This window comes from Temnothorax longispinosus, chromosome 9 (genome assembly GCF_030848805.1).
Source record: "Temnothorax longispinosus isolate EJ_2023e chromosome 9, Tlon_JGU_v1, whole genome shotgun sequence".
In the NCBI taxonomy this organism is placed as follows: Eukaryota; Metazoa; Arthropoda; class Insecta; order Hymenoptera; family Formicidae; genus Temnothorax; species Temnothorax longispinosus.
This window is the reverse complement of record NC_092366.1, coordinates 8,830,360-8,857,995: the sequence shown is the minus strand read 5'-3', so window position 1 is coordinate 8,857,995 and position 27,636 is coordinate 8,830,360. Positions and strand designations below refer to the sequence as shown.

Genomic DNA, 27,636 nt, shown 5'->3' with positions numbered 1-27,636 from the left:
ACTAAGATTGTCAACGAAAACTTCAAGAGCTATGCCGGCAAACACGTGATCGGCCCTTTTCAAAAGGTAACCATCTCGGCGCCTGTGCCTCAAACGTTCTTGAGCTGGTTTCTTTTCTTTCAGAGCTTCTCGGCGATAGTGGGCCCCAATGGCAGCGGCAAGAGTAATGTGATAGACTCCATGCTGTTTGTTTTTGGCTACCGTGCCAGCAAGATCAGGTCAAAGAAGATATCTGTTCTGATACACAATTCTAGTGAGCATCCTAAGTTGAATAGCTGCACTGTCTCCATACACTTCCAAAGAATTATTGATAAGGTAGCGATAATGACAATTTGCACATTAATATATAAGTACAAGTACGACAGTTACATTATTAAGCTAATTAACTTTTAATCAAATTAATTTTAAGCCTGGTGAAGACTATGATGTCGTTCCCAACAGCGAGTTTGTCATATCTAGGACAGCGTTTAAGGACAGTTCATCGTATTATGAGCTTAATAAGAAGAAAGTACAATTTAAAGAGATTGCCAAGCTCTTGAGGTTTCATGGAGTCGATTTGGATCACAACCGTTTTTTGATATTGCAGGTAAAATCACAGAATATTTCATTATAGGTAGAACCGTGGGTAGAACCTAGGAATAGATTTAACTTTGAAAAGTTAAATGTTTGTATGAACAACGTACAACTTATTTAATTTTGTTTTTAAGTATTTTTTAATGTCATTTTTTGAAAAATTTTTGTGATAAAACAAGTTTTATGTAGCTATTTTCCTAGATTAATATAACCAATTCTATACAGATTTATGGACTATTTTCTATACACATTTTACATTTAGTATTTTACAAGTTTCCCTATTCTTTTTTTGAAAGAATTAACAAAATATCTACAAAAGTTCATTATTAAACTATTTAAATTATATAGGGTGTTTTGTTTTAATTTCCCTAGGCAAATATCTCGGAAAATATGGAAGATACGGAAAAACGGTTCTTGAGTGATCTTTTTAATGTGATCGATGTTTTCTTAAATGGAATTCCCCAGTTTTTATTGCATATTTTTGTAGCCCTTGTCGAGATGTTTTTAAAACACTGTAATACGAATCTCAGGATATCCTTGACGAAAGAGAGCTTTATTATAGTGTTGAAAACGTCTCGACAAGGACTACAAAAATATGCAATATGCAATAAACAAAGGGGGATTCCATTTAAGAAAACATTGATCACATTGACTTGGTATTGAAAAGATCACTCAAGATCAAGTCCATAATTTCATTATTTGTCCCCTTTGATATCTTACAACTTTTGTCTCAAATCTTTTTCCATATCTTCCATATTTGCCGAGATATTTGCCAGGGAAAATTATGTAAAACGAAACACCCTGTATATTCAAAATTAATATAACATTTGTAATGTTAATGTAACACTATATTGATTAAATTTCAATTTTATATCGACAAATAATAGCATGGAAAACGGTTCTTATAGGGTGAAGTAGAGCAAATTGCATTGATGAAACCTAAGGGCCAACAAGAAAACGATACTGGAATGTTAGAATTTCTAGAGGATATTATTGGCACATCTCGCTATAAAGAACCTTTAGAGAAATTAGCGAATAAGGTTGAAGTATTAACAGAACGTAAGCTAGAGAAGCTACATCGTCTCAGAGTGGTGCAAAAGGAAAAAGAGGCCCTAGAGGAGCCTATGCAAGAGGCAGTGCAGTACTTGAAGACAGAGAATGCAATAATCAGATTGCAGCATCAGCTTTATCATTGTAAAAGGTGAGTTAAATACAAAAATGTTTTTATATTATTTGATTTATTTGTGGAGTATTACGGCAGCTCAGATAATTATTGAAAATCATGAAATATTTCTGTCAGATCTGAGGCAACAAAGGAACTTACCGAGTGCGAAGAGAAAAACAATGCTCTTAACAAGGAACAAGCCACTTTGATGGTCGAGATTAATAATGTTCGCAAACAAAAGGAAGAAAAAATCAAGATTATCAAAGAGAAGAGTAAGAAGTGGGACGCTTTGCAACGGCAGAAAGATGAAACTACGGCGAGGTTTGACGAAGTGCGTAAAAAGGATGAATTACTGCACGCCGAATTGGTTGAAACAAACAAGCGACGAAAAGCCAACATGGCGTCCACCAAGACGGTAATCTTTTACTTTATCTTATTATCTTAACAAAATAATATTGAATTTACATACAAATTATAAATATTAGAGTTTTTTGTTTATATTAAATTACACGGTTGGCAATTGCAATGATGATAGGAGAAAAGCAGGCTGGAGGAACTACTGAAGGTACCAGAGAAAAATACGAAAGACATCGAAGAATGCGAGCGTCTAATCGCGACGTATACGACTAACAAAGAAAAGGAAGAGACCTCGTTGGCAACCTTGATGGCAAATCTGCGGGAAAAGACAGAACCATTGCTGAATGAACGATCCAAATTGGAGAAAGAGCTGATATCTCTTAGGAAAAACGTGGATCAGGCGAAAGCGGCATACAATATTGCACAGTCTGAGCTGGAACTTTATATATCGGTGGAGAAAGTTGAGAAGGAGAAATTAGAAAATCTCCGGGAGTCTTTAGAAAGAACTGCGAGTACTCTCAAAGAGCGACAAAAGCAGCTAGCATTGTTCGAGACGAAGATCCCGGCAACCGAACGCAGTTTGAAGCAAGCGCAGAGTGAACTGGATGAGGCAAAAGCACTCGAGGTTGAAAAGGCCACGCAGCTGCAGAAATTGCGAATTACTTTTGAAGAGCAGCGTTCTGCCATGCAGGCCAGCAAGTCGCGGAATCGCGTTCTGGATTCATTAATGAGAGAAAAGCGTGAGGGACGGATACCTGGGATATTTGGGAGATTGGTGAGTGTCGCAGAAACTTCTCGAAGCGTGGGATAATAAAATTGAGTTGCATTTGTTATTTAAGACAAACTCTCCAGTAGATTTCTTAAAATAGCATTTTGCATGAATTTCTTTTTATATAGGGTGACTTGGGCGCCATTGATGCCAAATACGATGTCGCTGTGTCGACGGCATGCGGTCCACTGGACGACATCGTTGTGGACACAGTATCCACGGCACAGGCGTGCATCACTTATCTGCGGCAACATAACATAGGACGCGCCACATTTATAGTTCTGGAGAAACAGCAGCGATTTCAGGACAAAATCGGTCAGAAGATCCAAACACCAGAGAATGTACATCGACTGTTCGATTTGATTAAAGTGGAGGATGAGCGGGTGCTGTTGGCATTCTATTATGGTCTGCAAAACACTTTGGTAGCGCAGAATTTGGATCAGGCAACACGTATCGCCTACGGCAGAACGCGTTATCGCGTGGTGACGTTGAAGGGCGAATTGATTGAGCTGGCGGGCACGATGAGCGGTGGTGGGCGCTCATATCGAGGTCGGATGGGCCAGACGGTGGTGAGGAACGAGCCGTCAAACGCTGATATCGAAAATCTGCAGTCGCAGTTGGATACTGTGTTTGAAGAGTGCAATAAGCTGAGAATGAAGCAGCAGCCGCTTGAACAACAAATCCATGTGCTGTCGACCGGCTTGAGGGATATGAAGGTCGACAGGCAGAAATTCGGTATCGAGGTACAGACGCTGAGCGAGCAGGAGCCATCGTTGCGAGCACAGCTGAAGGCGCAGGAAAAGACTGCCGCTAATTCGGTGTCGGACCCGAAGAAGGTTGCGCAATTGCAGAAAGCAGTAGACGCGGCAAAATTGCATCTGGACAAAGTCGAGAAGAGCTCCGCTTTGGTGGAAAAGGAAGTAGAATATATCAATAAGAAGATAGATGAGATCTCCGGCAGTCGGGTGCGAGATCAGCAGGCGAAAATTGCGCAGCTGAACAAATCGATAGACAAAGCAAAGGCAGAGATATACCGGCTGCAGGTAGCTATTAAGACTGCTGAGAGAAACGTGAAAAAGACAGAGAAGCACATAGAAACGCTAGAGAGCGATGTGCATACCTGCGAGCAGAGACTGAGGGACATTCAGAAGGAAAAGTCTGAGCTCGAAGAACATGCTAAAGCAATTCTGGATGAATTGAAGGAAATTAACGAAGCGCTAGTAGAGCGGGACGAGGCTACAGCATCTTTAAAAGATGAACTGAACGAACTGCAGGCAAGCGAGAACAAGCTGAAAGCGGTGAAGATCGACCTAGATCAGAAATTGCACGAGAGTAGGAAGCTTTTAAAGGAGCTCGAGCAAATAATTCCCGACTACAACCGGAAAATTGCGCATTTAAAATTACGTGAGATTCCTCACGAGGCTCTGGAGCCACTTAATGATCTGACGGAGGAGCAGATCGATCAGTTGGACGCGAAGATGGTGACGCAGAATTTGCAGAAGGCTAAGAAGAGGTTACCTGAGCAAATACCCAACATGCAAATCATTGCGGACTATCAGGAGAAAGATGCGCTGTACATGAACCGTGCCGCTGATCTGGAGGAGACCACGTCAGAACGTAATAAGATGCGCGACATTTATGAGACCGCTCGGCGACGTAGGATCCAGGAATTCCTGCACGGTTTCAGCTTAATCACTACCAAACTGAAGGAGATGTACCAGATGATCACGCTGGGCGGCGATGCGGAGCTGGAGCTAGTGGACTCGTTGGATCCGTTAAGCGAGGGTATCGTATTCAGCGTGCGTCCGCCTAAGAAGTCGTGGAAGAGCATCGACAAACTCAGCGGCGGTGAGAAGACCCTGAGCTCGTTGGCGCTGGTCTTCGCCCTCCACCATTACAAACCCACGCCGCTGTATTTCATGGATGAGATTGATGCAGCGCTCGACTTTAAAAACGTCTCCATCGTCGGTAACTATATCAAAGAGCGCACGAAGAACGCGCAGTTTATCGTCATTTCATTGCGCTCGAACATGTTCGAGCTGGCCGACTCTCTGGTGGGCATCTACAAAACGTTTAACTGTTCCAAAACTGTGACTCTACAACTGGCCCGTTATTATGAAAACAATGGTATCGCGCCTCCCACGCAGCTCACCTCCAAGACCTACGCGTCCCAGGCCTCGCAGAAATCGCGATTGCCCTTGACGCAACGCACTCAGGCGAGCTCGCGCAAGGAAAACACCGCGCCCGCGAAGAATAATAAGGAGAAAGGGTCATCTTTGAACGGCGAAGAGACGTCGCCCGCGAAGAACAATAATGCGAAAGGGGCGTCATTGAGTGGGAAAGAGACGACACCCGCGAAGAAAAATCACTCAAAGGAAACTCCATTAGATGAGGACACAAACGCAAAAAATAATGCAACGACGACACCGAACGGGAAGCGGTTAAAAGTCGATCGACTAGGGTATTGAAGTCATTATTTCTTTAGATTCCAGATTTCTCATTGTAAACCATATTGCATTATGAGAGGTGAAAAATTACATAATTTTCTAAATTGCATTATACGAAATAAATTTGTTTTTTGTATACATGATAAATATGGCGGAAGCTGTTTTTAATCTTTCATTGAATAAGATACTGAACAATTACTGAATTACTGATCTTGACAAAGATTATTTTATTTTTTACTACTTAATCAATTGAATTAGTAAATAAAGAATATGTTTTTTACAATAAAGAGATTAGATATTAGTTGTCTTGAGTCATCACGTGAAGTAATTCCTTTCTTGATCGGCTCTTCTTTGCTTTATTTCAAACCGTCCAATTGCATACTATATTTGCAACTGTTAATGCGAAACTTGTAACGCCTAGAGATACGTAAGCTAAAGCAAAATGAAAGAAAAAATTCAAAGATATTAAATTGAAAGGACTTTTATTGCATTATAATATAATAACTTAAAAAATAAGTATCTTTCGCTAAAATTCACGCAAGCTGATAAATAACGATGTTTATTCCGGTAATAAAAATAATAAAATTTTGTAAAGCAACAAAAGAAATAATTGAAATAATTTTATTATCTGTCATTATAAATTTTACATTGAAATTTATCGTTACGTCATTAATGTTAATTGTTGCAGTCTTCCAGAATTAGCAGTATGCCCGACGCCGCAGCAATCGCCAACTCGACGTTCCGCTAGGATCGTGAGAAAAAGCACGGAAAGAGAAGAGAATGGGATTACCAAGGAACCTGTTAGGAAAAAACAAAAGTCGAAGTGATCGTGTGATGCGACGTTTCCATAATCAAAGAACGGCACGTGCGAAACGATCGCGCGAAGCTTGTTATCAGAAACTAGTATAAATACCTATTATAAGTTAATAATATAAATGCCGTTACTGTTATCTTTTTGGACAGTAAATTGCAGCTTAAGGTGCGACTTTATTTTTTATTTCCGTAACTATTTAGTGTTGGCCGAGAGTATGAGAGAACTAACTTACTATGTGGAAAGTTATCGTAATGGTATTACAGATAAAATAGATAAATAATTGTCGATATAATTCTATCTCTTTGTAAATTTAATGTTACACACGCAAGTTTTCAGTTCTCTCACGATTCAAGGTTTTCTATAATATGTAAAGATCTATATTTGAGAACGATGCTTGTGTGTAGCGGAATAGAATACAGGATTTGCTCTTTTTATCTGTACTTTCTGTAATTTCTTGCGTTTTACATTTTTTTCTTTCTAGCCTTAATACCAAAATATGCATACGTATTTTGTTCTGAATACATATAGTATAACTTAGTTCAGTTAAGAGGAGCGGATCCATAAGTGCAAAATGCAATATTTTTATACGTTTGTACATGTCGCCAGAAACTATATTAAAATATGATTCCTATTGAAACAAGAACTGGAATACTTTACACGCCTAATTTTATTGCCTATCGCATAATCCTGTCACGTTGATCTTTATTTACTCTTGTCATAATTTTTCCTCAAAATTATGAAATGCATCTTTAGTTGTAAGAATACTAAGAATCATTGCGCATGCTTGCCGAGTTTCAGGCGTTTGGATGTCCACCTCAAGTGGTCACGATTACGTTAGCATCACATGAATGAGTGGTACGCTTAAAAACCCGGAAAAGTCTCAAGGCTGGTCGCGCGCGTTTGCCTCACCGTGAAATGACCTGGATCCTTCAGGTTTGTTTTGTACTCTCCTGAGCAGTGTTTCTCCCAAAAGAAGGATTCAAGTCGCGATATTGGACAATATCTCGATATCTGTGCGAAGGAAATCAGATAAATCACCTGTTGAACGATGACGACGACGACGCGACGGTGACGACAGCAACGATGACGGCGGAGAGAGGGGGCAGAAATGAGACCAAGGAGGAAGGGGCATGCCGTATAAGTATCGCTACGACGGGCGAGATAAGGATTCTAATGAAGTGCGAGGACACGCGGCGCGTGAAATGACGGCTATCATAAAGGACGACGACGCCGATGTCGTCGAGAAAGCGTCGCGCAAGATGCCCGCCGCCGTGGCGTCTCGCCCGACTCTGCAACAGAGCTGTAAGAAAACCGCCAGTGACTGTGGATAATTTAATTAATACTCGAATTTAAAACTCGAACGAGGATTTAATCGGCGATTAAAGGATCCGTAATCGATGGAGCTTATCTTGAAGATCAGGTTTCTTATTGTTAGATCTATATTGTGCTCGATAAATAAATTTTTGAAAAGAGAAGTTAACACTACGTGTCTATGAGGTAGCTAAAAGATCTTTCTATCTTTCTATAAAATATAGATTTAACAAGAGGTATGCTCGGTCGACGTGTAAACGAATGTTGAATGAAAGGCTTCGAGCATGTATTTTTTTTGTGACTAATTGTAAATATAAATTCAGGATCAGATTGTGAATTTAAATCGCTCCGAATCGTTCGAACGGATCGTTTGTCGTTGAAAATTTCATTCAAAATCTCGCAAAGTGTTGACGCACATCCTCGCGCCTAGGAAAACATTTGTAGCTTCATCAAGTTTGAAGCCATCGAATTTAGGTGATTTACATGTGTGCTTGTTTTTTCCACTTTGTAATGGGACAAGCTTGCAAATTGTGACTTGACGCAAAAATAGCCAGCTAGTGTATCCATAGCAGTTGTGAAGTGCATTAAATTAATTTTGCCATCAAACCAGTCGTGGCTGACGATCATCAGGCGAACGTAATCGTTGACATTGGTTTAGTGATCGTGAAGAAACGCTGAAATAAAACCACGCATGAAATTTATCTCCATATTTTTATCTACAAAAATTTACAAAAGTGCGAAACAGTGAAAGTCGACTAATAACGGCTTATCGCTCGAGTTATTTGAGTGATATAACGAATTCTAGAGTTTATTCGTGCGCGAAATAATCTCTCGGTATGCACCGTCAGATAATACCACGTGAACTCGTCCTTTTTCTTATCATGAATGTGCAATCGTCCAGCTGCAGTGCGGAAATGCTTCCTAATTGTTTGTGTAATTGCATTGTTGAACTTAGCAAGATCACCTTGGAGATAGCGTAGCGAAACGCACTCAATATCTTTTTCAGCGTAGAAAAGTCAGACCTGTAGAAAAATACATTTTGCACGATGAGTATAAGTTGTGTTTGCAAGGCCGGTCACAGAGAAAGCAGTTCTTGAATTAAATTTAGTATTTATATTATGTTGTCCTACAATGCTTTCAATAAAGGATCCATTGTATTTCTAAAAGCGATAATAAGAACGAAATAATATAAAGTAATAAAAATGTAAAACTGATAATAATTAAAAAAATCGGGATAACGACAGTGCCATTCAACAATTAGTGAGGAATAATATTTCGTATATAAAGCGAAGGGAGGTACGAAAAATTTTTTAGATGTAACTTTTTCAAATCTTCTACAATAGGCCCAGTTAATTGTGTTGCACAATCCGAGTCTTAATCCCGTAATTATCCACAGAGAGATGTTGAAAGTGTTTTCCTAGCTTGCACTCGATGATAACTCTCTTGTTTATCGTTATTTTATCGGGAATTATCGGGCGCGCAAGTTGTAAGTTCGCTTCGTTTCGACCGCAATAAAAAACGATTCATCGCGACCAACATTATCGGAATGAGTTGCCGTTTGCAACTCGCGATCGATGATCCAGAAGTGTGGACCGCGCGCGATCGACGGGTTCATGGATCCATTTCGCCACGTGTTATTCTCTGGCATTAATGAGTAATGTCATGTTTATAAAAAAAATATGTTTGTGTAAATTATATATATATTATACCATGATACCTTGATACCTTTACAAATCTATTGCAAATTACCGCGGCTTATCTTCGTGTGATTGCCTTTGTGTCTTATCGGATTTCATCCGCTACATCGACTCCGTTATCATCTCATTTCGTTGGAAAGAGAAATTTAATCTATTGATTAAGAGAGTCTATGACAATTCATATTTTCCTTAAACATGTGACTTAGTTCTGACTGCTATCGCATACTACATAGTTCTAAAAGAATGCTTACGGACGTTGATAACATATTTCTACTATTGCTAAAATGATAAATACCGATACGTCTCCTGAAATTCCAGTGAAGCTTCTCGTTTTTATATCCTCTTATATGATCGCGGATATCTTACTTGATGAAATTTGCGATGACAAAACATTAATAAAAAAATACAATATATTGATCTCGAAATAATTACATTATTAATAATATATGAAATCTGGTAAATTTCAAGACAATTTCTCTAGCACAAGCAAACAATACTTTTTGTGTGCGGTTATTTTGTGCATAAATTGTTAATATCCAAATTGTTCTTTCTGAGAAAGAAAAACTCATAATTTATGAAAAATCTGAAGAAACGTCATATGCATTTTTTTCGCGTTATCCACCCGTTTTTTTCCTTTACACTATTTCGCTGTTAATGCTAATTAATCGGCACATATCTACGTAATTATACGTATCTTGTACAATTATGTAAGGATTAGTAGTGACTTAGTAACGAAAAATTATTATGCACGAACTTCAATCGCGTTATTTAAGTCAATAACACTCATAAGTAAAAACTGAAAATTAAATTAAATCTACAAATTAAATAAATGAGGATTTGTAAACAAGAATTTTTATACGAAATCGTTGATTAGAAAGTTGCAAGCTGATATCTCTTATCATTGTTAAATAATTGATATTGATGCAGATGGATGTTCGTCGTATTGTCAGATTGAAGAGATTGTAAACACTATTTGAATTTGTCATCGCGGAATATCTATGTTTCGTTTGGCAAGAAATTTTCGTTTGAACATTTTGACCTAGAGAAATACGACCATGTTTATTTGTTTTTCTAAAGCCGCGTCATGCGAGCGAAACTCGCTTTCGAGACTTCTATACCTATAATTACACTAATCGGACTTGTTGCTTGTTATCGCTAGCAGAATTTATCTACATAGATTACTGTTACTACAATTCCAGCAACTACTTGAAATTTGACTCAATAATTATACATTTATCGGGTGTTCCCTCGAGAAAGTGTCTTCCAAAGTTTAAACTGAGTTTTTTAAATGTAAAAAATTATTACTCATCTGATGGGTATGTAATTTATTTTCATTTTATTATTATGTCTCATTGTTATTGTTATTATCATAACTTACTACTTGTGTTTTATCAATATCTATATCGTTAGTTACAGTACCACAATTAACATTTTACTCTTATTATGTAGTTTTTTTACTTTCCAAGGCCACATATACATGGCATAATTTTACAACTTGTTATTTATATTGGAATCCTTCTTGTTTTTTATACTTAATTTATTTACTTACCGCTAATTATTTAAGATTAATCCAAGATTAATTTTAACGCTGTGATAACAATCATTTCTAAACCAAGATGCCTTTAAAGAATACTTTTAAAGAACAATGGATAAAATACCTAGCTGATTTTGGCCTCGCCGATGGAAGTGATGGAACCTTTCTTATGCATGTTTTTTTATATTTTTTAATGTGCTGAATTATTATCAAACGTTTATTTTAAACTGATATTTTGGAAAATAGCGAAAATTGCTAAGTAGTAATTCAAAGTAGCAGATTTGTAAAAATCTGAACAAAAACTCAAAAATATATAACATTATTTTACCTTCTGTTTCTCTTTCTACTATCTCCCACCTCGCTCCTTCCATTCTTATTTAACATTACCCATTCTAACATAAAATAATCAGAGCAGCGTACTTTTCTCTGCGCCACGATCGCCATCTCAGTCTATATCAGTCTAAGTTTTAAAAAATAAAACAATTTTTTTTCTTAAATATCTTGAATCCATTTTTCCTTGTATATCTCAAAAATGTATGCAGGGTGGATAACTCAAATATTTTCAGATGTGGAATTATTATATATTTATCAATCAAGCAAAGACAAATCTATCTTTCCCCCGAATTTATTCTTTTTAAAAATATAGGATATTTTTACACTTTGAAAATATATGCAGGGAGAGAGAGTGTGTGAGTGTGTGAGAAAGAGGCAGAAAGAGAGAGAGAGAGAGAGAGAGAGAGAGAGAGAGAGAGAGAGAGAGAGAGAGAGAGAGAGAGAGAGAGAGAGAGAGAGAGAGAGAGAGAGAGAGAGAGAGAGGGTGGGATACGAAGAAAGAGGAGGAGGGGAGTGGATTAGTTTTGAGTTAGTTTGGTTATATTAAGTTATAGATTGAGTGATAGATTAGGCTGGTTTCTTTTAGTGTTAGAATGGATACTATTAAGAGTAAAAGTAGAAGAGTAGTAGTAGGAAGAGAAAGAAAGGTTAAGAAAATGCTATATATTCTTGAAGTTTTGTTCAGATTTTTAACAATCTGCTACTTTGAATGCGATTTTCATTATTTTCCAATCATATTCAGTTTGAAATAAACGTTTGATAATGATTCAGCACATGAAAAAATATATAATTTATAAGAAAACATATATAATATATATAAGAAAGGTTCCATCAACGGGGCCAAAATCAGATTACTTTATCTATCATCCTTTTTATATTGAGCGAAAACAATGTGCTTTCGTTTGTATTGATCAATGTTCCGATCGGCTTTCCTTCGTTCGTGGAAAATTCTTGAATTTTGTCCGAAAAACCAAAAAAAACTTGTAAACGATAAGCATCGAGTACAACTTATTTTTTCTTTGAATACAATAAATATATATTTTGAGTGAGAGACTTTTATTGTTCCTAAAGATTATATCTATAATAATTATTATCAAATTTAGACACTTGAATAACGAAACATTCTCAAAAGTTCCAAAAATAAATATGTATATTAATTTGTGGATATAAATATTAAGATTATTAAGCAATTTTCGTTCGTTACTAATAGAATAAAAGAACGATGTTCTCACAGGTATCTTCGGGATCAGGCACCTGCAGGTGCTGCTGCTCTTCCTGGGCATGACCATCGGATATAGTCTTAGGACCGGAATGTCAGTGGCCATAGTACCGATGGCGAACGCGAGCACCGCGAATCCGGACATCGAGGTAAATCACGTAATTACATCTTTTCATCGGCTTGAAACCGATGACTCAAACACCAACGCTCGGCCAATTTGAAACACTCGAGATTACGTTCTAGCGATTGTCAGATAAGCGTACAGAGCATGCTACGTTACATAACGACAACTCGATGAACTCATTGCTGTTGCTTGGAGAAACCCTGTGTATAGAATATCCTTTCCTATTTTCTCACATATTTGCAGTCATTCGCACTATTTATTAGATTATTTATTAGATTTATTAATATACTAGCTGGTTACCCGGGCTTCGCCCCGGAGAACATATGTAATAAGACACACAAATAGTCTCTCTCTCTCTCTCTCTCTCTCTCTCTCTCTCTCTCTCTCTCTCTCTCTCTCTCTCTCTCTCTCTCTCTCTCTCTCTCTCTCTCTCTCTCTCTCTCTCTCTCACGGGTAACCCATGCCATGTTCCCTCTATTTTTGTCTTCGTTACATTTAGTCTTAAATTAGTTTTTAAGTTGCGCTAGTTATAAGTTCTTGTTGAATGTTTGCGTTGCATGTAGGCTGAGAGTGAGCCTGTGTATGCTTGGCATTATTATTATTATTGTTATTATTATTGTTCTGTATTTCGATTTTTGTATTTTACTTTTTGCCCTTTAGCAGTTGCTCGGGCATATTAAACTATCTCTCTCTCTCTCTCTCTCTCTCTCTCTCTCTCTCTCTCTCTCTCTCTCTCTCTCTCTCTCTCTCTCTCTCTCTCTCTCTCTCTCTCTCTCTCTCTAAAATGCTATAAATTTAAAAATATTACTTTTTTATCGACTGAAGTTCAATTCCGTCGTATACAATTCTTTAAGATTCACTCAATTATTTTCTGAAAAATTGGAAAAATTTTGTAACCGATTTTTAAAAAGATACCGGTTTCCAAAAAGATCAGTAACGAAAAATTATATACTTTATAGCACTCCCCGGGAAGTTCAACCCCTACTTTATGTACAATTCTTTGAGATTTGGTCATTCGGAACCGGTTTCTAAAAAAATTGGTAACAAAAAATAGTACACTTTATAGCATTCCCCGGGAAATTCTACTTCTACTTCATGTATAATTCTTTAAGATTCAATCAATTATTTCCCGAAGAATTAGAAAAACCGGTTTCCAGAAAATCGGTAACAAAAAACTATACACATAGTGGCACTCCCCGGAAAATTTCATATACTTTTGGTAAAAATTCGGTTCAGAGGTTTGGGCTGGACGTTGATGAGTCAGTCAGTCAGGACATCTTCCTTTATATATATATAGATTAATTTAATTTAACGATATAAACTTTGTGCGCGACTTTACATCTCTGGGTGAAAATGTTGAATTTGACCGATCAGGAATTTCTGATTTTTGTAGGTATGTCATGCTGTAAATAACAACGCACTTACAATGATGGAAATATTTTTGACGTATTCTTTTAAGCACTTAATGTGTGATATTAAATTTTACGTTCAAGATGTCGAACTTCATAGTTGATTTGTCGTCGATGCAAACTTTTATATCGAGTTGTATATGCAGTTGAAGAGATATTTGAATTTTATTAAATTTGCCCGATCGAGCGTAACTGCTTACGTCGGTATAAGTCGGTTTTTTTACCAGTCGCAGAATGTCCCATGATTCTCGCGATCGCGCCGATCACCGTTCTGGAATCTGTGTCGGAGGAAGGAAATTTTCTTCGATTGTATAAGAGTAAAGTGCATCTGATCGAGGTTGGCGATGAAATGCTTTTCCTCTTCGAGCGCGAGATTATCGCGGTAACCGGATAAATCTCGCTGCAGTTGGCGAGGCTCTTTCTTCTTTACATTGACCCTCCGTAGAATATATTATATAGCAAAGCTGATACATTCACTCCTGTGCGACGCGACGTCTTGCCGCATAAATGTACAGATCTCGAGTGAGCAGATAACGGCTACCATTGTCTTTACAAGGCCAATAATAAAGGATTGACAGATAATGAATTGCCGGATCATGTAATCGCCGTTATTGTTTTTCCGATTATCGTGATATATACTTCACGGATTTATTTATAACACGTTTGAATTCTTGTTTATGCTGAAGATCATGAAAGCTTAAGGACTGCATTTAGTGATTATTATTAAAATTTATTAAGTATTATCTATTAAAAAATAACACGCACACATTTAAGTAAAATTTGTTAAAATGATATACATATTGTATAATTATTTCTGCACCGAGCAAAAACGGAAGTTCTAAAATAATTAGTTTTAAGATAAGTTTAGATATATTATTTTTGTTACGTGCGCATTGATGTTTTGATTTTAATTTTATTTTATATAACATATATATTATACTCTCTAAAAAAATGAAATGTCACTCAAAACGAGTGAAATGCAAGTGTATCGTAAAGTGAAAATTGAGCCTGTGCACTTTGAGTGATTCGCCACTTCAAAAAGAATAAAATTGCGCTCTATAAGTTAGAGTGAAATCACACTCCAGTTGAGTGAAAGGACACTTTTTTTCAAGTGCAGTAAATCAGTACGTGTCCATAAGAATGATTTATGTCACTCTGTAATTTTTAGTGGACAATTTTATTCGGTTAGAATCATTTATCAGTCGATCCTTAAGTGAATCGTGATTCACTATAGCTTTAGAGTGAGATTCCGGTAGAGATTTCCGAGATATTATTCCGGTAGAGTAGCCGCTCTAAAAATTTGAGTGAAAAATTATGAGTGTCCGCATTTACTCAAATTAGAATGGCAGCCTTCTCTTTTGAACTATCGCAATGACTCTAATTTATTAGTGGCGAAACCACTCTATGAGATTTAAAGAGTATACGTATGTACACATAATAAGATATAAAAATAACTAAACATTATTTTAGATGCCTAAATATCTACAGTGTAATATTTTGAATAATATTGCATAATTTTCACTATAGGCTCACTGAGGTTTAAAATCACTCGAAAGTCATATTGATTACATTGTCAGGATTACGGTTGGACTAAGCAGCAAAAGGATTTGGTGCTCAGCTCGTTTTTCTGGGGCTACGTGGTGACGCAGGTGCCGAGCGGCTACATCGCCAATGTCTGGAGCAGCCAGAAGCTTCTTGCCATCGGGATGCTAGTCTGCGGGGTTTTGAAAGTCTTAACGCCGATTGCCGCTCATTATGGAGGTCTGGAAGCCGTCCTGGTTTGCAGGGTAGGCATGGGTCTCACTCAGGCTTGCCTATTACCTTGCATCCAAACCCTTCTTTCTAAGTGGGCTCCGCCTGCTGAAAGAGCACGACTGGGTGAGAATAGATTCAGAATCTACGCCCGGTACATTCCAATCGTATCAGGAAACAACCAGTTCGCCGGTTGTTTTGTAAAAGAAAATAATTTAAATACTCGACATAAAAGTTATTGAGTAAAGGCCAACGTTCTTTCGTTTAATTAAAATTTAATGGAAAATAACTATTGAATAAAGAAATTGCTAAAGACTTTATTCAAAGATGTATAGGAAAATTAGTGAGAATAAACTTTTCATGTATAATTATATACCTATAAAGTATGTCCATATATATTTTTTCTTTTTCTTTTTGCAATCTGTATTCGTATATACAAGAAAAATAGTAAGAAGAATAATTGAAAAATTAGAAAAATAATTTTGCATTGTTTTTTTTACAAAAAATAAAATTGCGCATGAAGATATGTAATTTTACATATATCATATTTTATACAGTGACTCAAGAAACTGATCAAATCATTATTGTTACAAATTTCTTTTAAAAACTCATGAACATATCTGTAGCACGATCATAAATATTCGTTTTTATTTTATTTGTTATGTTAATATTGAAAGGTCGTTTTTGTCGATTATTTTTTAAAAATTAATTACCAATTCAATTCTTAGAAGTTGGCGCTAGATTAAAAAAGGTTGGGAATCACATATAGAGTTCTATATTTTTTTCTCCTTCTCCTGCTTTCTCTCCGTATTGTTAGAAATTTTAAAAGATTATTGATAAACTAGTAAAACTTGATGCAAGAAATAAATTTTACAATTCTATCATAAAACAACTAGTTGCTTCGCTTACCTATAGCGAATTATATCTAATTGCGGTAATATATCTTTGCAATTAAACAAGTCTACTTTACATTTCAGGAACATTCGCTTATGCGGGTGGCCAATTCGGCACGGTGATCACAATGCCAATCGCTGGAGTTCTCGCTGCATCGAGCGTTGGTTGGCCGAGTATCTTTTACATATTCGGTGCATTAGCGATTATCTGGAGCGTAGTATTCTTTTATTTTGGAGCAGACGCGCCATCCAATCATCGCAGTATTTCCCAGGAGGAGAGGATGTACATAGAAGAAAGTTTAAGGACAACTGAAGCGAAAAGCGATGACGAAGTCAAGCAGGTAAAAATCCATTATCATAAATCTCAATGATACAACTAATAATTCGGGTTTACGTACATATTATATTTGTTTTTCTTCTCAATGTGCACATATAATTTAGTTTAAAAGAATTAGCGGAATACTACTTTAAATAATTCGTTAATAAATAAACAATTGCTTTAATTCGCAAACAATTGCTTTAAATATGTGAAAACCGAATTATGTATTATACTCGCTGTAACATCGGCGCGGCGTCCCGCTCTTATTTGTCTTGTTAAAAAGTATTTAAAACATGGGATTTACTACACAAATAAACAAAAAATTATTAATTCTGACTAACAACTGGAAAGGAAAAACTAAAGGAAAGGATTACAAAATGTTATAATAACAAAAGTAAGATCCTGCCATCATCTCCTTTAACAAGCTGAAGTCTAAATGTAATTTAAAATTTAAACATATTTTTTAGATTATTTTTACTTTACACCAGTTATTTGTGACGAAAAATATTTTATGAATGAAAAATATAATGACTTAAGTTTATAAAAGTGCTATAAAAAGTAATACAGATATATATATTTAAAATCTGATTTTGTACCTTTTAGAAGCTGAAAACACCGTGGAAAGAGATCTTTACTTCGATACCTATGTGGGCTCTCATAATAGTCCACTCCGGACAAAATTGGGGGTACTGGACTCTATTGACGGAAATACCAAGTTACATGACAGGCGTGTTAAATTTCAGAGTCGAAGCTGTAAGCAATAAAATTTAGTAAAACAAATAAAAAGAATAAAAAGTATTTTTTTAATATTAGAGTTTCACGAATTTTGCGAAATTTATTTATTAACTGCATCATTATTAATATCCGTGATTTAATATTCATAATTTATTCGAAATTATTTTCTCTTTAATCCGTATTATTTCTTCTTTAATCAATTTCAGACATAGTACTTTAAATAAATAAATAAATTACAGCATATATTTCTTTTTGCAGAGTGGTGTAATTTCCGCCTTGCCATATTTAGTTATGTGGATCCTCAGTTTCCCAATGAGCTGGTTATCCGACCTCGCGTTGAAGAAAGGTGCGTCTAGGGGTACGGTCAGAAAGATCTGCAACACGATAGCCCATTGGGGTCCGGCTATCGCCCTGGCATGTATGAGTGCCGTACCTACCGATGGTTATGTATGGGCCATTGTCATCCTCGTTCTGGCAGTAAGTCTGAACGCTGGATCTTTATGCGGCTTCCAAATCAATCATATTGATCTCAGTCCAAACTTTGCCGGGACTATGATGTCCATCACCAATTGCATTGCCACTGTTACCTCTATTATCGCACCGTTGATATGTGGCGTTATCGTCACCGACGAGGTAATTATCCGTTCTCTTCCTTCTAAGTGTGAAATATTTACATGTAGTAAATCTAGTTTACCTATAGTTATTTGTGTAACAAGTGTCGTAAGATGAAAATTCCCGGGTGCGGAGTTTACGCACGAGCCGAAGGCTCGTGCGTAAACTCCGCACCCGGGAATTTTCATCTTTACACACGACTTACACTCCCTATTTTATGTTGCAAGGGCCTGGAAAGTGGTCTATCACGCACGCGTAGCGTGCGTAATGGGGCACTTTCCATGCACGTGTTGCATAATACTTATTTCTGAGGATTCTTATTTAATTCTATCTCGTATAATTTAACTATATCTATATCTTATTATTTTATCTATCTTAATTGCTTCACACACACGCACGCGCACACACACACACACACACACACACACACACACACACACACACACACACACACACACACACACACACACACGCACGCACGCACGCACGCACGCACGCACGCACGCACGCACGCACGCACGCACGCACGCACGCACGCACGCACGCACGCACGCACGCACGCACGCACGCACGCACGCACACACGCACGCACGCACGCACGCACGCACGCACGCACGCACGCACGCACGCACGCACGCACGCACGCACGCACGCACGCCGGCACGCACGCACGCACACGCACGCACGCACGCACGCACGCACGCACGCACACACAAGAACAATGAGAAAGTTTCTATGGAGAGATCTCTCGCTTTTCAGAGTAGCGTGTATCAGTGGAACATCGTGTTCTACGTCTCAGCGGCGATTTACTTCTTGGGTAACTTGGTGTTCGTGATATTCGGCAAGGGCGAGATACAATGGTGGAATGAGCCAGAGACTCGACGGCAGAGACAGAGAGGGAAAGAAGAGGACGAAACGCAGACTTGAAATTTAATGAAATTAATTCTGACACGCTCTTGTGGAATTTTTATAACTTGCCACTAAACTAAGTCCCATGGCAAGTCAAAGTGTGTGAGTGTGTGACCAGTTTGTAAGTCCAAAGTTAGGACTGGAGCTAATTTATATAACTCTTTAAAGCATTTTTTGTTTACACACGAATTCCTTGAAACTTAGTATACAGTGGGTTGCTGATTACGAATATGGAGTCAAAATTTAAAATGGCAGATCCAACACGTAGAACTAAATATGCAAAAATAGGCTCATTATTAGTCACTTGAAAATGACTCCGAGGTTTTTACGATCGCTGATTACGAATATAAAGTCGTCAAACTTTGTATTAATTTGCAATTTTTTAAAATTAATTTTTAATTTTTTTGCAATTTAAATCCGCCATATTAGATCTGCCATTTTTAATTTTGATATTTTTATTTTATATTCAAAATTATAGCGACTCAATGAAACTTTAATATCTGGTGTAAATCGAATGACTTTTTGCGATTTTGATTTCCGCCATTTTATATTTTGAAGTAAACTTTAATTCGAAATTAACGAAAAAATTAACCCCCTAAAAACTCCCAAGTTTTTACTAAAAAATATCTAGTTTTAGTATATCATATGTATATAGACACAATTTTTCATACAACACAGAACCCTGCAGTCACATTGCAGGAACGTTGCAATAACATTGTAAATTGCAATGTAATCCCAGATAGCCAAGCGTGATCGAGCATATATATTGAGCAAACTAATGCATTGCATGTGTTTTCATATATTTGCTGTAAATTTGCTGACATCGAAATAAAACACGTTACAAATACAGCTACATGACTACTTATACATGCAATCAGTTGACGCAATTTCAAGAGCAAACGGTTCGCAATATTGGTACGTTATGTTGTCTGCAACATGACAGAATGAATGATTCATCGTTCATGATGGCAACAACACATATATAATGATTTCCATTTTCCGTTATTGTGTATACCTATGTCATCAAGTTATGAAGTTTTTTAATTGTATCTCGTTGCTAACGAAGTGTTGACAATATGAAATTGTCACAAATCCCTCACAAATTGATGCTGTCACGTTGCAATCAATTTGCTGTTAATAGAAATATAATTCATATGAGTTCAACCCGACAAGCATAATGCTGTCTCACCTTGTCCCGAGTTTGTCAAAATTAGTTGCATTATATATAACGACAAGCTGCTTGTTGGCGACATGGCAACAAACTCACAGCATTTGGCTATCTGGGAATGTTGTAGAGACACTACAGAGACATTGCAATTGCAACATTTCGTCGAAATCAGAACAATGCAAAGCATTGCAGAAATATTATAAGAATAATTGAAAATATAATAAAATGTAATTTACTCTGTGTACGTGTGTGCACACACATACACAAAGAGAAAAGTTTCTTTAATTAGGTTTATGCTTTTTTTAAATTTGATTTGTAATTGTTTTTTAAGTTTGAGAGATTCAATTCATTAAATAAAATCTTCACCTTGTGTCCGGGCGGCCGCGCGGCGCCTTTAGACGGTGTTCTTATTATTAACATTATTGCATTAATATTATATATTATATTGTTTTAAATATACAAATCGGCATCAATCTTATATTAATATTAGATAATATTAGTATATTAATTAATATTAATTAATGTTATTAATATCCATTGTATGTCAATTGTTATTGCATATTATTACAAGATTTTTGAACACTATATAAAGATGTGTTATGTACAAGTATAAGCAAGAAGAAAACGTCATCGCATTGTCAAAGGATCATCATTAGTTCGTTCGATCATCGAGGTTAAGCATCGTTTAGGCGCGGGTTAGGCCCGGGCACATAGAAAAACTTAAGCAGTAAGGAATAAATCGACGGTATGGATTTGCTAGCTACTGCTTACGTTTTGTCTTAAGTTCTTGACTGTGATTGGCTGATTTGTTTACTGCTAACGTCTTATTACTACTTGAGTTTTTCTATGTGTCTGGGCCTTTACTATACTCTGATGAGTGACCGACTGAGGCCTAATTCCACAAACGTCAGTTAACTATTTTAACCTTAAGTTAACTCACTCGTCTCTTTCTAAAAGGGGACGTTAGTGTATGTGATATTTTTCTGCAAACGCACTTTTTGACTTTGATTTTTCCATATCATCATTCTACAGGGTTTGGGCCAATTAGGTTTTTGGCCACATATTATTTACAGATAAATAATGTTTATTTCAATGTTTATTGAAGAAAGTTACATATACCCAGATATAGCAAAGCGTGTCTGAGCAAAATCGCGCAAACCTATGATTTATGATGCTGGCAATGATTGCAATGCCATACATTTGCTTCAATTGATTTCGAGTAATTCAATATTTGAAGCAACACGCAGGCAACATTGGATATATGTATTGCTAATACCCAGATAGCAACGCATCTACATTGTTGCTGGCATGTTGCCGACAACATAATATGTGTTGCTGTCAGAATTGGTGACAACTGAGTCCGCATTTGTCGGCAAGTTGATGCCGAAAAAAATGCAAAAATTATCCTTTTAATTATTTTCTAATTCTTTTTCTTATTATTTATCTTGTACATACGAACAGAGATTATACAAGAAAAAAAACAGACATATGGACATATTTTATATAATATTTTATATAATATTATATGATTATATATATTTAAATATGTTTTTATATATGAACAATTTTTTACCGGGTTCTTTGTATCTTCTGAAAACTTTACTAATTGTTACATATAGGCGGAATTGTTTATTTATTGATGATATATATTGAAAGACCGCTTAAGATGCTTAGTCATCTTGAGTAATTAAATTATGAAAAAATCGATGCGATTAATACTTTGAACATTGCGTAAATAGGTTGAGTTGTTTATCACTTCTATTATTTCCGTTCACTTATTCGTATATGAATTTATTATACAGTTTAATTATTAATTTAAAATTTATTTATTTTAGTTGTAGTAGAGCCTTCTCTCTCTCTCTCTCTCTCTCTCTCTCTGTCTCTCTCTCTATTTATCTATATATCTAATACTAGCATTACTAACTCTATTATATTTAAATCTAATATATTATATCTAAATTTTTATAAACATTCTGTGCGGCATATAAATAAATATAATTAAATGTAGTGACATAAAAGTATAATGCAATGTATTTTATAGATATAATGCAATGTATTTTACATTGCATTATATCTTATTTGCTATATCATGAAGAAGACGCATATTATTCCGTATAATGTATGTTTGCTCTTTCAACCTTACATTGCACATCATTTCCTGGTCTAGCATATAGTGGCATAAATAGTCATAAACATTTATTTCAGCATTACCTGTATTCTTATCGACGTAATAAACGTGACAATGATTTGAAATGTTTCAATACCTTTTAGTCCAAGAGCCGGCTGCACAAAACCCTCCCTCATCGAACATCCGGCTGAATTTTATTCGAATAGAAAGCTTTTTTAGTGGTTAACCCTGTGCCGGGTTTTATATGCCCTGAAACTTGACCGAAGTGTTAAAAAAAGGGCCACTTCCGGTATGATTTTTTGAGATGAAACCCCCTTAAAGAACATCCGGCTGAAACTTGTGCCAATCGATTCAGGATGTCAAGCACTTTGATAAAAAAATATGCTGCCACCCCCCACCTTGACAGGAACCATGGCAGCAACCCTTAAACGTGACATATTTTCGTACCGTACCTCTCTCACAGAACATCCGATTTTTTTTTTTTGGAAATGTAGCTCGAACATTCCTGAACATAAAAAAACAATGCTGCCATCGCTGGCCTTGACCAAAAATTTTTGTGCCACCCGTAAGTCGCGCGACTTTTAGCTGCCAATTTGTAACGGGTCAATACTTCCTTCACAGAACATATGATTTTTTTTTTTTGGAAATGTAGCTCGAACATTACTGAACATAAAAAAACAATGCTGCCATCGCTGGCCTTGACCAAAAATTTTTGTGCCACCCGTAAGTCGCGCGACTTTTGGCTGCCAGTTTGTAACGGGTCAATACTTCTCTCACAGAACATACGGGTAATCTCTTGCCATGTATTTAAATAGAAAATAAGACAATCTTTGACGAGAACGATCCTAAGAACCGACTATGAATACCGTCCATACTAGCGCGAAAATTCCCATCGAATATTTTGTGGAAAAAATAGTTTGTGATAAACAAGCTGCGCGTACATTGGTAGAGGTATGGAATGAAACAAGGTAAGTTCATATAACATTCACGTATTTTTATTTCTTTATTCTTATTCTTATTTTTTTATATTTAAAATCTTAAAAGTAGGATATAAAACATAAATATAAATGGAATAAATTACTTTTACTTCGCCAGTTAAATGATAAACAACAATGGAAATATTAATCGACTCTACTGGCCATTATAATCGCCAAGACAATACGACCACGATTTGGTTCGATTATCGGCATATAATTTTTGATACTATATATCATTTAAATAATTAAATTTAGGGCGAAAAATATTACCTCAGCCATTAGAGTCGATTAATATTTCCATAAATATAAATCACGAGAATTTTTTTTTAATCACTATCGCTGTCGGAACTATCGACAGTATAGTCCTCGTCGTCACTATCATTGTGCTCTATAACTAGTATATCTTTAACTCTTAATGGAGTTGGATCTTCGTGGAACCATAGTGGCGTAAGTTTATCGTTAACGACAATCCATCCACATTCTTCTGACTTTCTGACAAAAGTTAAAGGTTTCGAGTCAATTGTCATTCCATCATGTTGGAAAACGTTAAAACAAAAAATTCTTCGCACTATTTAGATTAATGCGATGTGACTAGATGCTACAAACGAGACCTGCGTCAAATTCAAGTCAGAAGAATGTGGATGGATTGTCGTTAACGATAAGCTTACGCTACTATGGTTCCACGAAGATCCAACTCCATTAAGAGTTGAATCTTCATAGAGCATAGAGCATAAGAGCATAATCAGTCATAGAGCATAATGATAGTGACGACGAGGACTATACTGTCGATAGTTCCAACAGCAATAGCGATTAAAAAAATTCTAAATACAAAAAAAATAAGAATAAAGAATAAAGAAATAAAAATACGTGAATGTTATATGAACTTACATTGTTTCATTCCATACCTCTACCAATGTACGCGCAGCTTGTTTATCACAAACTATTTTTTCCACAAAATATTCGATGGGAATTTTCGCGCTAGTATGGACGGTATTCATAGTCGGTTCTTAAAATCGTTCTCGTCAAAGATTGTCTTATTTTCTATTTAAATACATGGCAAGAGATTACCTGTATGTTCTGTGAGGGAAGTATTGACCCGTTACAAACTGGCAGCCAAAAGTCGCGCGACTTACGGGTGGCACAAAAATTTTTGGTCAAGACCAGCGATGGCAGCATTGTTTTTTTATGTTCAGTAATGTTCGAGCTACATTAAAAAAAAAAAAAATCGTATGTTCTGTGAAGGAAGTATTGACCCGTTACAAATTGGCAGCTAAAAGTCGCGCGACTTACGGGTGGCACAAAAATTTTTGGTCAAGGCCAGCGATGGCAGCATTGTTTTTTTATGTTCAGAAATGTTCGAGCTACATTTCCAAAAAAAAAAAATCGGATGTTCTGTGAGGGAGGTACGGTACGAAAATATGTCACGTTTAAGGGTTGCTGCCATGGTTCCTGTCAAGGTGGGGGATGGCAGCATATTTTTTTATCAAAGTGCTTGACATCCTGAATCGATTGGCACAAGTTTCAGCCGGATGTTTTTTAAGGGGGTTTCATCTCAAAAAATCATACCGGAAGTGGCCCTTTTTTTAACACTTCGGTCAAGTTTCAGGGCATATAAAACCCAGCACAGGGTTAACCACTAAAAAGCTATCTATTCGAATAAAATTCAGCCGGATGTTCGATGAGGGAGGGTTTTGTGCAGCCGGCTCTCCTACTATTTGTTTTGCTTTGCGTTCCTAAATTGTTATAATATTTACTTTGTTGAAAAATAAGATTTTAAGAAGAAGATGACAATATAGATCCAACCAAGTCGATTCCTGAACTTTATGCAGGACAAAGTATATTTTCGACAGGCGCAACAGGATTTCAAAAAAAGGACTAAATATGTATATTAACAAAAGACTCGAAAAAATGTTAAACATGCCGGTAAGTTTGATATAAAAAAAGGAATTTTTTGTGATTTAAAGCACTTTAAGATTTAAAAAATTTTTTATATATTACATCTCTCTCTCACATTTAAACGTATAATAAAATATTTTACAAATATTTTTCTAAACGCCTAAATAGTAACGTCATCATTATTAACGGAAGTTGTTTTTGCCATTAATAAAGGCATTAGTATATGTCAGTATACAGCATTCACAAACGTAAATAATCCATTTATCGAAGAAAAAGTGTACCCACCCATAGCTGATTGGCAGAAGATGATAGATGTGGCCAAGTCATTGGATGAGCATACTTTGAACATTTTTACAGCTAAGTAAATTGTAAACGAAAATTATAATTACACAACTGCAAATAGTTGAATATACTAAAATAATTAGTCTCCATTGAACTATTTTTTTGTTTACGTTGTACTTATAAGATAAGTCCAGAATAGTTCGACCACTTTTTATTAAAAAAATCGTACATTTGTTAATTTTTTACATTTATTTATTTTTAACACGTTAATGCTTCCTTAAAATACTTGAAAGAATAAATGTAAATCACAATTTACAAGAAACTAAAAATATTTATTTTTATTTTTTAAATAAAAAATAGAAACATTGCAACTGGTCGGTCTCACCCGCATGTCAGGGTTAGACCGTCCACACGTTATGGGTGAGATCGACCTTAACAAACATCAACAACATACAAGAAATAAATACAAGTGTAACATAAAAAGAATTATTCTTTGACATAAAAAAAATATAACAATGGCAGATTAATTGGAAAGGCGTTTTTTCTTTAATTTTCCATAAAAATCGCAGGAATTTTTGTATTTGAAGCATCCATCATGAAACCAACGGCTACATCTTACACATTTGATCTAATCATTGCTTTTAGCGATTTTAAAGTTTTCCCCGCATCCTACGCACTGGTTTTCGTTTTATTATGATCGATCTCTCCCAAAGTCGCGGGAGAGACCAATCACCTTCATAACATCAAGTATAAAGCACGAATATCTGGGTAATGTTGAGGTTTTGTTGTAGTTTTATGCATATTTTTATATCACCTTATATCGAAATAGTTTTAAAAAACTTTTACCTGTATTTTAAAGATCACCAACACTATAAAACGGTTAAAAAACTTTTACGTTCGCACAAAATTTTAGACGTAATTTTAATTTACACACAATATATGATCATGCGATTATTATAACAAATTCAATTTTAATCGTTTATCTGACGCGCAAAACCTTCTGTTGCTTAGGTATTGTATATCAGCGTTGGTCGGTTTCTCCCGATGGTCGAACTGTCCCGGACTTACTCTAATAATAATTATAAAAAAAGAGGCACTTTTTTGTGAATTTTTGTTAGGCAAGGTAAAACAGATATCAAAACCATTCTTTTCGCATGATATTTATCTATCTTTTGTCAACATTTTTCAAATATCCACTTTTAAAAAAGGCGTGTGTTACCTGAGTGAATTTCGTTTGTATCGTAAAATTGAAGCCTCTTTTTCCGCGATGCCGATTGGCTATCTCGATTGATTGCCGCGCCGCGTAGCTTGCTTCATCCCGTGAGGGACTGTCATCGCGGAGTGTGGCGAGTTTCGTGCGTGTATAGTGCGTCGTGTGTGTCATGATGTGACAGCTCGCGTCGTGTCGCGAGGTTAATCGTCCCGCGTCGTGTCGCGATTATTATACAATAGCATAATGTTAAAGCTAAATGGCGCGCGCGAAGCGCGCGCGTCTGTAGTGTCTAGTCCACTTTTAAAAAAGGCGTGTGTTACCTGAGTGAATTTCGTTTGTATCGTAAAATTGAAGCCTCTTTTCCGCGATGCCGATTGGCTATCTCGATTGATTGCCGCGCCGCGTAGCTTGCTTCATCCCGTGAGGGACTGTCATCGCGGAGTGTGGCGAGTTTCGTGCGTGTATAGTGCGTCGTGTGTGTCATGATGTGACAGCTCGCGTCGTGTCGCGAGGTTAATCGTCCCGCGTCGTGTCGCGATTATTATACAATAGCATAATGTTAAAGCTAAATGGCGCGCGCGAAGCGCGCGCGTCTGTAGTGTCTAGTTTTTATAAAAAATTGGTTAGTTGAAATAAAATATTCACGTAGAAGTGAAGTATGCAGCGATTGATATGGCCTAGCTGCGGAAGTTCTCTCGGGCCTTATGGTAGTCTGAAACTGATAAAATTAGTGTTTTTACATTCAAAATTGTTGTCCAAATAATAAGGCCCGAAGAGAACTTTCGCAGCTAGGCTATAAGTATCAATCACTGCATGCTTCACTTCTACGGCGTGAATATTTTATTTCAATTAATCAATTTTTTATAAAAATATTTGAAAAATGGTGACAAAAGATAGATAAATATCATGCAAAAGGAATGGTTTCGATATTTATTTAACCCTTAAATGCCACACCTCTCAAGAATCTCGTAAATGACACATGGGGTCTAAAAGACCCCAG

The 27,636-nt window shown here is 36.3% G+C and overlaps 2 protein-coding genes and 1 long non-coding RNA gene across 12 annotated transcripts in view; 2 read left to right on the top strand and 1 right to left on the bottom strand.

Moving 5' to 3' along the window:
* The window catches only part of Glu (structural maintenance of chromosomes 4-like protein gluon), a 7,444-nt gene extending 879 nt beyond the window's left edge, over window positions 1-6,565 (top strand). The window contains exons 1-8 of one of the 4 annotated variants that reach the window (XM_071787332.1): window positions 1-66; window positions 124-315; window positions 410-586; window positions 1,482-1,774; window positions 1,874-2,153; window positions 2,274-2,870; window positions 2,993-5,325; window positions 6,000-6,565. The exon at window positions 1-66 is cut by the window's left edge and continues 877 nt beyond it. In XM_071787332.1, the coding sequence (XP_071643433.1) occupies window positions 1-66; window positions 124-315; window positions 410-586; window positions 1,482-1,774; window positions 1,874-2,153; window positions 2,274-2,870; window positions 2,993-5,325; window positions 6,000-6,138 (4,077 nt within the window). In that variant the 3' untranslated portion in view covers window positions 6,139-6,565. Of the gene's footprint in view, window positions 316-409; window positions 587-1,481; window positions 1,775-1,873; window positions 2,154-2,273; window positions 2,871-2,992; window positions 5,391-5,999 lie in introns of all 4 variants that reach the window. The other 3 variants (XR_011733450.1, XM_071787331.1, XM_071787333.1) reach the window with 3 other exon arrangements.
* A 332-nt stretch (window positions 6,566-6,897) lies between these two features.
* On the top strand, window positions 6,898-20,599 carry LOC139818581 (putative inorganic phosphate cotransporter). Of its 5 annotated transcripts, none has more exons than XM_071787334.1 (7): window positions 6,898-7,427; window positions 12,235-12,368; window positions 15,330-15,630; window positions 16,482-16,738; window positions 17,320-17,469; window positions 17,710-18,084; window positions 18,823-20,599. In XM_071787334.1, the coding sequence occupies exons 1-7, from the start codon at window positions 7,256-7,258 to the stop codon at window positions 18,988-18,990; spliced, it is 1,557 nt and encodes a 518-aa protein (XP_071643435.1). In that variant the 5' UTR covers window positions 6,898-7,255; the 3' UTR covers window positions 18,991-20,599. The 5 variants fall into 5 exon arrangements, with proteins under 5 accessions (XP_071643435.1, XP_071643436.1, XP_071643437.1 ...); XM_071787335.1 differs by lacking the exon at window positions 6,898-7,427 and adding an exon at window positions 7,466-8,369; XM_071787336.1 differs by lacking the exon at window positions 6,898-7,427 and adding an exon at window positions 8,336-8,363.
* On the bottom strand, window positions 15,471-27,252 carry LOC139818582 (uncharacterized). Of its 3 annotated transcripts, none has more exons than XR_011733451.1 (7): window positions 26,643-27,252; window positions 25,427-25,498; window positions 17,889-18,106; window positions 17,689-17,825; window positions 17,313-17,467; window positions 16,475-16,620; window positions 15,471-15,612 (listed from the first exon to the last, which is right to left on the bottom strand). It is a non-coding gene; the product is annotated as an uncharacterized lncRNA (long non-coding RNA). The 3 variants fall into 3 exon arrangements; XR_011733452.1 differs by having other exon boundaries at window positions 15,474-15,612; window positions 16,414-16,620; XR_011733453.1 differs by lacking the exon at window positions 25,427-25,498.
* Window positions 27,253-27,636: the final 384 nt, after the last annotated feature.

What these genes read in the sequence shown, in the direction of transcription:
- LOC139818581 (XM_071787334.1), top strand. Translation starts at nt 7,256, where the DNA reads ATGCCGTATAAGTATCGCTACGACGGGCGAGATAAGGATTCTAATGAA. An exon ending in CCGCGAATCCGGACATCGAG is followed by an intron (nt 12,369 to 15,329) that starts GTAAATCACGTA and finishes TTACATTGTCAG; the next exon opens with GATTACGGTTGGACTAAGCA. An exon ending in GCGATGACGAAGTCAAGCAG is followed by an intron (nt 16,739 to 17,319) that starts GTAAAAATCCAT and finishes TGTACCTTTTAG; the next exon opens with AAGCTGAAAACACCGTGGAA.